The sequence below is a fragment of the Nestor notabilis genome, unplaced genomic scaffold, assembly GCF_000696875.1.
Source record: "Nestor notabilis isolate BGI_N333 unplaced genomic scaffold, ASM69687v1 scaffold29128, whole genome shotgun sequence".
In the NCBI taxonomy this organism is placed as follows: domain Eukaryota; kingdom Metazoa; phylum Chordata; class Aves; order Psittaciformes; family Psittacidae; genus Nestor; species Nestor notabilis.
Genome location: NW_009941157.1, coordinates 20,502 through 34,486, shown reverse-complemented (window position 1 = coordinate 34,486; position 13,985 = coordinate 20,502). Strand labels below are relative to the sequence as shown.

At 38.1% G+C, this 13,985-nt stretch overlaps 1 protein-coding gene across 1 annotated transcript in view; it reads right to left on the bottom strand.

The window, feature by feature from the left end:
* Window positions 1-5,271: 5,271 nt before the first annotated feature.
* The window catches only part of LRRC1 (leucine rich repeat containing 1), a gene marked incomplete at its 5' end in the record, with an annotated part of 23,177 nt that continues 14,463 nt past the window's right edge, over window positions 5,272-13,985 (bottom strand). The window contains 4 exons of the mRNA XM_010020730.1: window positions 5,272-5,443; window positions 7,353-7,489; window positions 9,134-9,306; window positions 10,244-10,359. Coding sequence (XP_010019032.1) covers window positions 5,285-5,443; window positions 7,353-7,489; window positions 9,134-9,306; window positions 10,244-10,359 — 585 coding nt within the window. The remainder of the gene's footprint in view (window positions 5,444-7,352; window positions 7,490-9,133; window positions 9,307-10,243; window positions 10,360-13,985) is intronic.

Below are 13,985 nucleotides of genomic sequence, written 5' to 3'. Positions count from 1 at the left end.
TTCAAGCCGCTGATGCTTTGATGGTATTTGCAAGCTGTGTGCTCACCTGTGGATTTTGAGGAGAGCTACCACAGTCAGTACCTGTCTACTGCAGTGGGTGTTGCTCTTTGTGTATGGCCACTGCGGTGAGCACTGCTAGCATTTGGGGTATGGCTGTTACCATGCCTCCAGCTGCACATCCAGAGATTTCAGTCAAGACAATATTATCCAGAAGCAGATGAGCACAGTCAAAAAATGTCAAAGGTTACTGGACATCAGATGTCTACTTCCCAGTATTAACAGCAAGGGAGATTTGAAACATCACTGCAGAGCCACAGTTTTCCCACAGACAATACTGATGCTGTACTTTTTGAGAGAGGACTTCTCTATAAAGATAAGCTACTTCTTAATATGTCACAGACTAACACCACCAGTGTTAAGAGGCCCACCCTGAAGAAGTTACAGATTCAGAACTAGACTGCCACTAACCCTTGCTCCTGAAGTTAGTACAAGGCACGGTCCAGCCACGTGCACTGAACTTCTCAAATCCCTCTGCTGTGGCAGAACCCACAACTGGCCACCCTATTGCCACAAGAACCATAGAAGAGGCAATAAAACACATAGAGTCTCCAACATCCGCCAGAAGAGGAGGCAAGATAGCTCCTGCCAAGCATCCCACAGAGCTCTCCTTAAACCAGGTACCTGCTTTTCCACTTTGAGAAATCTCAGATTTTTCATTAAGATGGTTGAATACTGTTTATATTCCTGACTTCAGAATGAAAGAGGAAGGCACTGTCCCTCTGGAAAAAAAAATACAACTGGTTCAGGAGGAAGGGAACACCCAAAACATTTATTGACAGCCAAGACCAGTCAGCTTTTGTCATCTTCTCTGACAGCAACCTAAGCACGGTAACAGATTTGTGTGTTTGATGAAAACTGAAGAGGGGAAGCACTCTTATCAAGTCAGTTGAAAACCTAAAGTAATTTTATCTTCCAGAGTAAAGGTAAAGAACAGCAGTGAATTCTCCTTAACAAAAGGTCTAGACATTTCTGACAACTGCTGTGCTTCAGTCTCAGTGGGAGGTAGACGCCTACAGTGAACTAGAACAGGATAAACTGATATACTAAAGAATATGCTTTAAAAAAAATTAAATTCCTGGTATCATTACTCTCCACTCAAAAGCTGAATTCATTCATTCAAAAGCAGCAAGTAGTGAAACCTGCTAAGTAGCTAAGCAGCCAACAACAGTTCACCCAGCACTACTAAAGCACCAGTATTTGACAAGAAGCATGCTGATCAGCTTGTCCTGGACACAAACAAGTCATTTGCTAGAAAGGACAGTGTTATGCAAGTTTCCAGTATGCACTTTCCCACAATACACTGATTATCAAAAATATGGAATGTAAGCCAGAAAAATAATCTCGACACATGAATTACACGGAAGCTGCGGGAAAAGCCTGGAGCAACACAGGGAATGGAAAAATTTGTGGCTACACTAACTACACTAACAATGGTAGCAAGAAAATGTTGTTTGGTTGGGAGCTCTTTCTGCTCTTGTAAGACTATGGAATCATGACTTTCAATAAAGAGAACTCACATGCAGTAACTGACAGGTTAATATTAAATCCACTCCATGACTATGGTGGAGTGCATTTAATTGGTTTTCCCTGGTTACCTGTTTAATAAAGCAGTGTGCAAATTTTGTAGTGTTTCTTCCCTTGCATTAAACTCACCTCCCAAAAGACTTAGAGAGCAATTGAAAAAATAGACACTTAAAGAGAGAGAAGAAAAAAGTTAAGCATACAAATTATATTTACTACACAGGCTCCTTCAAAGCATTATCAAGAGAAATAAGGCAGAGCCAGGCAAGGGAGGGCTCATGCTTTCAAGGACAAACACTGCTTTAGCATAACAAACATCATCAGATTTTTCTGGCTACAGAATACAGTTGAAGCTGGCTGGAATTCTATCAACACTGTTTCGAGGACAAGTGTACCCAAACCACTTTATAAAATGGCATTTGAGAGATCAGAGGGATTGCTGGGGTCCAGGCTACTGTGTGGAATGACATACAAGTCACTCCTTCATGATAAAGCTGCTGTGAAACAAACGTTTAGGATTTGGGGGACAGAAAGAGAAGCCACTTGGAACTTTCAACCCTGAAAACAAATGGCAGTTCACGTGCTATTATTCCACACTGCCAGCAGCTGTTGTCATACCTAAAGTTTTCACCAGCCTGGAAAAATGCACTTACTGCCAGACTCAAACACCCTGCTGTATATACTGCTGAGCTACCTGCAGCAGAGCAGAATCTCAGATTGCCTCACTCAAAAGGCATAAACAGAAGAGATAAAGAAGATACAGCACTATACAGTGCTCATGTAGAAAACTGAAAAATACACCTACTCTTTCAGATCACCCAGATACTCACCAAAAAAAAAAAAACCATAATGAAAATCCAGACTTTCACTACACAGATTTACTAAGTGAAGACAGACGGCAGTGAAAAGCAAGGACCCCCAACATTCCTGTTGGGATAGCAGCAAGAATATTCTGACGATGGACTTCAGCTTCTCTAACCCCCCCATCAAGCAACTATTGGATTCCAGTCTGAGCTCAATTTATTTTGTTTTACAAATGAATGGAGGCAAATACCTTCAATAAGCAATTCATACCACCTGTCTTTGGCTGAGATAACCGCAAGCAGACAATACCAGCCATGTTAGGTGGAAGGAACGTGAAACTGTCCTAGATGAAGGCAATAAGCCTGGCTCACCCATTTCTCAGCAGCCAGAGAAACCAAACCAAGTATTCCTTCTACTATTTACAAAGAAAAAAGGAAGAAAAAAAAAAAAAAAGGCTGCTGACCAGTTACTTCATGTCAAAGCCGATGCAGCAAGTATTGCCTGACTTCTGGCTAGGCTTGGGGCTTTCTGGGCTGCAGTGCAGTCTCCACAGGCCTGAAGGAATATACAACTGCCTACTTGAGAAAACACCTACCCCAGAGCTGTAACAAGATTTACTTCTTGTTTTGACTTTACCAGGAGAGAGTAGGTGCACATGGGCAGTTAATTGTTTTCATCTGGTGGCATGTTAGGCAAGGCCCACATCCAGGCTTTACATATTCATTTCATCGTGCTGCTGGAGCTCTCCCATTTATATCTGCAGCAGATGCTAAAAACAAAACAAACCACAGCCTCCAAATAAAAACCTGGCATCACAGAGCACAGAGTCTTGCTGCCTTTGGCTTTGGTCTGTCTTTTTTAGGAACTCATTTTCATCTCAAATGGGTTTGCCAATGTTTACTTGGACTCTGGGTACAGAGTTTCCTACATTTTTAAACTTTTGCTTTGTCAGTTCCAGTAAGTACTTTAAAAAGAAAATTCTACCCAAGGTTGGGGTCAGCTATACCAAAACCTCATTTTCTTTCTGTTTTTATTTTAACACTAGCTTACCAAGAACAACTGGGAGAACTCTGCCTTGGGAGGAATGAAACTCTACTACCTCTCAACTAACCTAACACCTATAAACCTGCAGCACCACCTGCAAAGGGACAATGCCTTGAATTTTTGGGATGGGAAGAACGATAAAAATAAAGGTATTTTGCCAGGTTAGATTTGAGTATTTACAGATGGCTTGCAGTACCTACTTGCTCGGTATCATAAAGCAAGCAGTGACTTTTGTAAAAGCTTCAAATCAAAATTTATAAAGTTAAATTACAAAAATTACCAAATATTTCAGTTATTATTTTAAACACAGAAGTTACTATGACTTCCCTGATCTCATTTCCTGTCATCTCCCAGTAACCCTCATATAACCAATCCTTACTGGAAGAAAAGTTCAGCAGAACAAGGGACGTACTTCGCCATAGATGAAGTGTCAGGTTCAAATTTGGGTTCACTGCATTAGTTCACACCAAATATGTCAAATCTTTGCTCCTACCTCAGGCTGCTCAAGTCTGAACAAGTTAGTGGTCTTTGTTAGCTCATGGCACAAACAGAACCCAGAGACACCAAAATCAATCTTTATCAGCCCTTTGCAAATTGTTATTTACTGAATTCAACTCTTGAACTCAGTTAATACTTACCTTTATAAACAAACCGGAAACCACAGATTTAATAAGAACTTGAAATCAGCATTGGACCACTGGAAGTGCAATACAGTAACAATGACCGTAAATTCCAGTATTAATTCATACATTCTTTAATTGCTATTTTAGTGATACAATAAATCTACTGAAGCTTTCAAAGATTTTTTTTTTATTATGGTTTTATGTATTTATATAAAACCACAAAGCACTTTAAAGAATCATGCTTTCCTGTGTAATACATAAAACTAGTTTCATACTGTGCTTCTGAAAGTCTATTGTGCTGTTTTTCAAGTTATTTTACAGATGGCACATTTAAAAAAAACAATGGAAGCATGAATTTCTAGTGACTGCAATGCAACACGGCATCCAAACCAAGATGTTTTATTACAACTAAGTTAAAGTGTGAGTGCATTATGTAATAAACAATAGCAGTTTGGTCATTTTAATCTCAATCCTGTTTACAACAAAGATAACAACTGTGCTTCACAACCTAAAATCCCATGATATAAACATAAATTCTCTGCTGTAAAAATCCCAACAAATTATGGTCTGAAAAACGTATCTAAAACAGGAGACCAATTTTATATCTACTCACTTTCCTCAAGAATTGGTATATTTGAGACTAATATGACATACAAGACACAATAAGGCACAATGGGTGGTCCACATGAATGAATACAGTTGTCCATGAAACTTGTTCTCTTCCACAAATACTAAAATATGTACCGCTCAAGATAAATTTTCTCTTAAAAATGAAATACATCATCTTGTTATGAAAGTCCTATACAAAAATTTAAAATTTACACCATCTGAGCTGCCAAAAAAATAAAAAAGTGTATCAATTTTCCACAAAACTATATTTCTCACCAGCACATCCAGCCACTGGAAAAAAAAAGATATCCCAGCACTCTGGAAAAGAAAAGCATTATTTCCCCTGTGTTTAAGACAAAAATATTGTATTCTGCATACAGTAGTGTATTATACTTTAAAAAGCCTAGCACTATTAAAATTACAATATTGATTTGGAAATTATTGGTTCACTGCCTGGATGAAATAAGGCACTTTCTTCCAGTGGGCAGCACTTTTCACATGTATGGAGACGATGAATCAGGTTCTGGTTAAAAACAAAAAGGGGCTCAGTGAAGTCCCAGAAGACGACAGGAACATTTCAACAGCAGGGGAAGACACAGGAGGTAAAACCTGGAGATGAAACGCTACACAGAAGTGGTCACTCTGTCAATGGCATTATTGACCTCGTTTTTGTTTGAATCCAGTCCTTTAGCAGCATTCATATCATTCCGTAAATTCTCCACTGTCTTTTTCATGTTCTTTAATTCTCCAGGGTGTGGAGTGGCTCGCCTTAGAAGTGTTCTCTAAAAATAAACAGCGCAATAAGTGGTTTTGCCTTTGTCTCTTTGAAAAACAACATACACTTTCAAGGCTTTAGCATTCACATACCAAATACTAGGTATTGATTTTTTAATTTTTTTACCCCTTTTTCTTTTTTGAACTACCACGCTCTCTGCTGAACATTATTTTTATAGCTGCTTGTTTATGAAGACAGCAAAAGAGGGTTTAAGAACTATCTATCTAGAGCAATTTTTTTCCTCTCTTGACCTACTAATCTGAAAGCTACTCAAGTGAACTACAATTACAAGTTATGAAGTGAAGATTCTTTCATAAATATAGTTGGGATTTCTATTTTTTTTTCCACCAAAACCCATCCAAGTGATTTAAGATCACATTTCAATCAAAAACCATTCAGCTGGTTTTGAAAGAATCCCACAAGATCCCTATAGTGTCAAATACATGTATGCCTTCCAGCCCCACCACATAGTTTGGTTCTCTTGTCAACTGAGAACAAATATCTTGAAAGGAAGAAGAGGGGGCATTTCCCTGCCATCCTAGACACAAGAACATCTAACATCACTGTGCTGAAGCCTTTACAAGGGAAATAAAATTTAGGAAAACCCCAGTTAGCATCCAGATTAGAGACCAATAGAATACCAAGAATAATTGCACAAGTATGCATTAGCATAATACATATATACATGCAATTAACTTTGCAGTGGTATACACCTGAACTGTGCATATTACAGCAGAACTGATGACCCATGAGTGTATTGGTCAAGAATACTTCAGAAATCTGCCCCTTCTCCTCCCCATTAGGATCATAGACTTATTTTTCTCCTAGAAAGGTTCTTGCCTCATGTCAGGTTATAATACCATGACTTAAAGCAGTTATCATTAACACCTGAGCCCTTGTTATTATATGGACATTCTAAGGTTGGCACAGTTGTTAAGAAGCATCATTCTGAACTCCCTTAACAGTCAGTCTATGAGCCATGCTTGTCACAGACATTTAGTTTCTGCAACCATCCTACTTGAAAACTTAATGTTCATTTCCCTGCTAAGAATTTTTATAGTCACTTTTTAATGTAAGACCATGTTTCTAGTGTGCTACAATCCAGACAGTGCCATGAAGTATCTCAAGCTGAGCTCTAGCGAGGACCACAAGCAAGTTTTTAGAGCATCAGAGAAGCTCACTGAAAATCTACCTGACTGAGGCAGTCTTAGTCTTTACAAAGAGTTTTAATTGTTAATGAAAGTTAGTAAAGCTAAAGATCATATTGCATTTTGATCTTCAGGACATGCAGAGCCCAATATAACAGAGAGGTCTTATAAGTACAGTGACAGATGTTCCCACATCCTTTAAGCAGGAAACTAATGAGCAGTGTTCTTGCCGTTCATGGATACTATGGTTGTTTCAATGCAAATGGAGGAGGGGAAAAAAAAAAAAAAAAAAAGAAAGAAGAAGAAATAAAGAGAAAGTATGAGATTGTAAATAGAAATTATAGAGACAAACAATGGAAAACTTAATGGAGACACATGCCAGAGAGCTGGAATCCTAAATTAAATCCTATATACTTTGAGGCAGTAAACTTTCACAGATGCAAAGAAAGATCCTATCTCGTTTCTGGAAAGAAAATATCCTGAGCAGACACAGGAAAACAAAGCAAAACAAAGACTGTCCTTCATCAGAACATAAAAGTTATATTCCAAGCAGAATGAGAAAAAAAAATAAAAAAAAAAAAAAGAAAAAAGAAAAAAAGCACTTTAAGTCAATATGAAAAGTTTTGGTAGTCAACATCTGCTACAAACATCCACAAAAGCATGCAGTCACATCTGAAATATTTACACAGCAAGAGAGCTCAGGTACTTTTTACAACATTGCATTAAAGTCACAGTGTCTGCAGGTATCCAAAGATTTGAAAAACATACCATCTCATTATCATCTTCATCTTTTTCATCTTCTAAAAAGCGAATTGCACTGACTCTATTCACTGCCCGCTCATTCCATGTTTCATCTGACATTTCATTTACCAAACTCTCCAGTGCCCCACATCGTGGTAGGTTATCTGTCAGAACAGCAAAACATAACTAAAGATTCACAGCAAGTCTAAAACATCTACATGCTATACTGTTAATAACTGCAATATCCAACCAATCATGTGAGATTTACAATTGTCTATTTCTACTTTTTGTTTTTCTTTCATAGAAAACAGAACTTGCATTGATTTTCTGTTGCCAAGCACACACAATAAATACTTTATGTATAAATGAGAAATTTCTGTGCTTGGACTGTTTCAGGTTTGTGGTAGCTTTAGAGTACTGATTATATAATTTCATATACTTGCCACTATACATGCTTTTTTTCTGCATCATGGCTGCCACATTACCAGCTCTTCAAGTGGTTCATTGCTTTTAGTGATCTCATCCTTTTAGAATTGCGAGGCATACACATTCTACAATCTTAATTCTGAGCCTTCTACCCTTGAAGCCATGAGATTCATCTGGAGAGCACAAAATCTAATTTCTAGTAGTGGGGCTTTTAGAGAAAGTTAGTCTACCTCAGTTACTCTTCTTGAACTAGTTTAATCTTCTCGAAATCTAAAGGAGTTAATTTGGTTTTGAACGTAATTTGTATTCTTAAAATTCAGAAGCAGGCACGAACCAGCCACTTCTACAATTCTACTGCTTTAATGGTTTCTATTTGCTCCAGCTGCATAGTACTGAAAGAGTAGAACTAATCTAGGTACGTTTGGGTACCTATAATACAGATACCTACAGCTGAGGTTTTCTCCTCAGGCCCCCTTGTACTCAGCGCAGAAGAATCCACATGATTTCTTTTAAGTCTATTCTTGGATGGGACAAATTACTCTCCAGTGGTTACAGTCAAAGTTTAAATATTAGCTCAGATGAATCCCCCTGAATGTTCACACATAGCTATAAAACCTTGAGGACAAAAAACATCCAGAAGTTATTGAAGCAGCAACCCAGCCAACAGTGAAAAAGAGTTTATGGTTCCATCTGGCAGAGATGCAGGTTTCGGCACAAAAGGTAAAAGCAACTTACACTGCAATTCTACACTTGTTGAAGACTATAACAAAGTTACTGTAAAGAATCTTTGCTTGAAAGAAAATTAGCTTTGTAAAAAGTAAAATGTCTACTACTTATTGTGTTCAAGTGTTCAAGTCCAGGTTGGACAGGGCTTTCAGCAACCTGGTCTAATGGAAGGTGTCCCTGCCTATGGCAGGGGGTTTCGAACTAGATAATCTTTAAAGTCCCTTTCAACCCAAATCATCCTATGACACTATGATTATTACTAGCTATGCAATTATTTTTGTACTAAAGGGATTGTAGATGGAAAGCCACCAATTTCACTACATAACTATGCATTTAAGAGGTATAATCAATGTACATAAACATGGACACCACTACCTGGCCCACTGGCAAGCCTCAGAATAATATGATTAAGTGTTCTTCCAGGCCTGTATTTTATTTATGGTAGCTGGTGTTACTGTATTTTCAGTAACATTCACAGCCTTCTGAAAACTACTAATAATTAAAAAAAAAGTTTGAAAGTGAAAATTCAACCAGAGCTTTGTTACTTTGCTCATCTGAGCTTATGCATATTTTACAAACCTTTTTGGAACAGACAACTCAGTAAACAAAGAAGTAGTACTTCTATATGTAATGAAAAACTGACTCTAGGCACTCACCTTGGCAACCAGGCTCAGAAGGCATTTGAGGAAGTAATACACATGTTAAAATCTTTTCTCCTGTTTCAGGGTCTGTGTCAGTCTGAAACGTCAGCAAAGGTTGGGACTGGTTATCAGACAACCACAAAGCCTTCAGCTTTAAGGTAGTCAGAGAGATGGGAAGATACGTCAGCCTAGTTCAAAAAAAGAGAAGGAAAAGAGTCAGAGAAATCTCTAGGAGGTTTAATGGATGGTCGCAAAATTGACATTTAAGTGTGTATATATATATCCCTGGAGTTGGAATAAAGAGGATTAAGATTAATGACTCTAACAGAAGACATCGCAGTAGTCATCAACTCCTACTACTCCATTCTTTCAAAAAGAATCTGCAACTTAACTTTATATCATAATTCTTTGTAGCTGTGAATAACAGATAAAACAATGCTGAGGTTTTACTACTGCAGTAAAATGCCCTGGAAGGCAGACAGCTGCTTATTCTGTAGAGCCTTGACTATAAACAATTGCCAGAACAGAAATATGTAAGTGCCTATGAGACAATTACATTGCATAGATGAGATACCATTCGCCTTTCCCCCCCGCCCCCAGTTAACTTCCTACTAAGCAATGAACTAATTTGCTGATTTATGCTTCAATCCACTACTTTTTTGCATTTTGATGTGTGAAGCATATCAACTAAGATTCATGAGAAGCCACAAGGTTAAAGTGGCATTATCTGTTACTTGCACTGTATCTCTAAGATAAGACACTTAATATTAGTGTTACTTAACATTAAGGCTGGTAGTTTCACCTGAAACTCTACCAGATCACCTACATTCTCAGTTTTAATTCAGAAATACACAAATCCAAAGCTGGTTTTTTTTTTTCATCCTATTTTTTCCTCAGGGCCAAAGCAATCCAGCAAATGTCCTCATGACTACACACTACGCTACTTTGGGCCAAGGGGGAAGACTACTTCAACAATATGATTGTTGAAGACAATTTCGACAGTAACACCAACACAAAAGTCATAACTGTTCTTTTATTGCATCATTCTTAGATGTAATCTATTTTGTGGCCAGAAAGAATTAAGTAAATCCAGCAAAGGAGCATGACAATACAAAAATCTCTTACCTATTTCCTGCAACATCCAGGACATGAAGTTCAGTGGCTTGTGAAATTTCAGAAGGAATTCGAGATAATCTGTTGTCACGTATAGAAAAGACATTAAGACTGCAGCACCCCCCAATCTATATTAGAGAAGAGAAGGGGGAAAAAAAGAAAGAAATGTCTGGTTTTGTGGCAGCACGACAGTATAAACAAAGGCATGCAGTACGGGTCACGTAATATGTCATAGCGCATTCAAGTGACAATGCCTGCCAGACACTTCACCCAGAGGTACAGACTGCAAACAAGTGTTAGCTTAAAATAAGTCTGACCTGAAGCAAGTCTACTGGTGCAGTTTCTTGAACATCTGCAACTAATGTATATCTTTACAAATAGGTCAGCTTCCTTTTAGAGCTTTCCACACAAGGAAGAGATCAGTAACCACACAGGTGCCACTTTGTAGTCAACCCTCACAAACAACACCAGCTTTAACTTTCAACTTTTTCTAGCTTTATGTTTTACATACTAATTCTCTTTCCTTGTCATAACTTCAGATACAAGCAAGTGCAGTGGGGTTTTAGGGCAAAATGCTAAATACACCAATCAACTCCCAACATTCATAAAGCCCATGAAGAGTAATGAAGAGTTCACAAAAAGTAGATGACTTTATGAGTAATATCTTTGATGCCCTGTTTTATTAGAAGCATCTAATTTCAAGATGATTCCCATATGAACTGGCAAATTTAATCTAATATCCTCTGTCTCTACCAATTAATACAAATATAAGTATCTGCTTCCCAAGAGGTTTTGGTGTAATAGATGGGAGTTTTCAGTTTTACCCTCAAAATATCTATGTTTTGCATCAGAAGTACATGTTTTGAGAAAAATAAACCATCTACATTTGATTAAAACCAACCAGCATTCCACTTTTTGTTCCATATAGCAATACTACTCCTATAAACACCAAGATTATTAGTTTTAGCAACTTGAAAGCTGCTTCAAGTAACTCTTTGTTCCTATTCGCAAAGGAAACTTACCTTTGTTTGCTTATCATACGCAGCTTCAAAAAGCACTGCTGTTTGTTTGTCAGTTCCAAAACTCACCGTGAGAACGAAAAAGAAAATATGTTTCTTCTGTTACTCCAAGCATTAGAGGCAAAACATCCCAATGCCTTTTGAAGCTTGCAAGTTAAGCAGACTCAAAACCTAACTATAGACAGCAAACCTACAGAATGATCTTAGTTCAAACATTAGAGGACTTCTATAGTCAAACACATATAAGAAGGTTCTGTCACAATATAGCCAACATGTCACTACACCTTGGTCAGGAGTCCTCAAATCTGAGCTGAAATTATTTATGTGTTCTAGTTGACTGTCACTTCTGTCTTTGCAAAATCCACAGTTCAGTCCAAATCCAAGTTTGAGATTACAGACAAATAACACAAAAGCTTTCTACTAGTCGAAGTAAAAATCTTTTTGATTTAACCTGCACTATTTACCTAGGAAGAAGCCAATTTTTAAAGGCTGCAACTATGACTTAGAAAACAAAACAAATACTAATGGAGCATTTATACCCAACTCACCTTCCCTTGTATCATAAATACATTTTAATGGCAGAAAGCAGCAATCAGCCCCCAATCAAGGCTTCTGATTCACAAGCTATTTACAGCACAAAGCTACAGCACAACATTCTCTCGACAAAACAAAATCTGGGATGGTTTCCCTTAAATCACTGTTCTCTTAAGATGCAGCTATTTCACGAGAGTGTCAGCTTTCCCAGGCCTGTGGGTATGACAGGAGCAGCAACCTTGTTAGCCATTTTAGCTCATGAATCAAAGTCCCTGAAAAACAGCACTCAAACTGCGAGCAAACAATTCTGCTCTTCACTTGTATTGAGCATGTATTGATTCTTAGATTATGTGCTTTGACACATTCACAGAACATAGTGCCATATAGAAAATAGTAACATATACACATACACTAAGTGTCTAATCGGTGTATCTAACATGAGGAGCTGTGAAAAGCAAGAGGTAAATTAGTGAATGTTGATGAGCTGGCAAGTGACGCCCTAACTGCACACAAAGTGTTTGATTTTCCATGAATGAAGTTTGCGTTATTCAGTCTTGGAGCATGGAGATCCAAACAGTTTAGCAGAACAAAGTAAAGCCATGCAGCCCTGATGAGACCAAAACCTCTGTACTTTTGACAATGGAAAAATGCAGCAGTGGAACCAGCCAGCCTGAGTCACCATGCATGTGAAGCAGTTTAATGAAAGGTAACAGAAGAACCATGGACTGTATAATACTTACAGGGTTATCAATTTACCTGACCCATAATTTTCCAAGCGGCTAACAATTAAGAAAATATAAGAGATGTTCAATTTATTTTTTTTATCCATACTGGACAAGAGCATGCCAACAAATGGAGACAGAACATACATTCTTCTACTGCCAAAGAGGGTTAGAACTCCAAAGTTATTTTAACTTCAGTTATTTTAACTTTGCTTTGTCAGTCAACAGGCAATTGTTCAAAGGTTTTGTATCATTCAGAGGTTGTGAAGACCTTTTTTTTTTTTTTTTTTTTTAAGAACAGCATAGCAGGGGGAGATAACAGACAGATACTGAATTTTTTTTATTAAACTGTTTTTAGAAAAGGCAGGCAGCATCTAAAAAGCAGCTGTGAGATATCACAGAGAAAAAAGACAAGCTGATAGTTAAAATAAAAAATACAATCTTTGTCGCTTTGAAAAAAGATGGCACCCATTCAGCAGTACAGAAAGACATCAGGCCCAACGTCTGAAAACCTAAACATGAAGCAGTATCACTGAGGCAAAGTGCACACATTGAATGGCATGCCAAAAGGAAAACATCATTGTGACCACCATGAATTAATACAGTATCAGAACGCCACTGGTCTGGCTGAGGGTCATTAACTGACACAAAGCCATGCTTTCCAAGGGTGTGATCACATGCTTACAACAGACTTTGCCAAACCACTACAGAGGCACTACACAGCAAGACCACGGGCCCAGTCAACACTTAAGCACAGAGTTCATCTTGAGCGTGGACTTTAGTTAATGGGAACAAGCATGTGCTTAGTTCTAGGCACATGAGTAACCACTCCAAAGACTGGAGGCTTAAAGAAGTCCTAATGTTCTTCTGTAGTGAGCCAGACATCAGGAAAAGTTCTCGAATGAGTTGTGAATGTCTGAATCATACTCCTGAGATTTATTTCATTCTAGTAACTTTAATTTAAGTGTTATTCACTTGCCTCATCACATCACTTCCAAAGAACAGTCAGCCTAGATAAACCACAAAAACAAAACCTACTCATCAGTCAGGCAGAAAACGATCATTACTATGAAGCGCTGATGTTGAAATCACTGATTTTATAGCACCGTTAAGTCTGAACAAAACTGTTTATTTGGATTCAGGTGGACTTGTTTCAGAGGATGAGTGTCACTAGGGCCCCTCTCAGTTCCACACAAAACTTTAACCCTGTAGAGGACTTTTTGACTCTCTTCTTCTATCTCAGCCTAAGGCTCATCTTTCTAAACAGTTTCCTGTTCTGGAGAAGCAGTAAGACCTGGGAATAGATAGTGAGGATGTCAGACTGGCTGATAAAACTCCCCTCTGTGTTCTGATCATGACCAGCATTCATCACTTCAGCCTCATGCTTTTTTGACATCCATATACCCACTGTCAGTCCATAGAATCATAGAATCATAGAATCATAGAACAGTTAGGGTTGGAAAGGACCTTAAGATCACC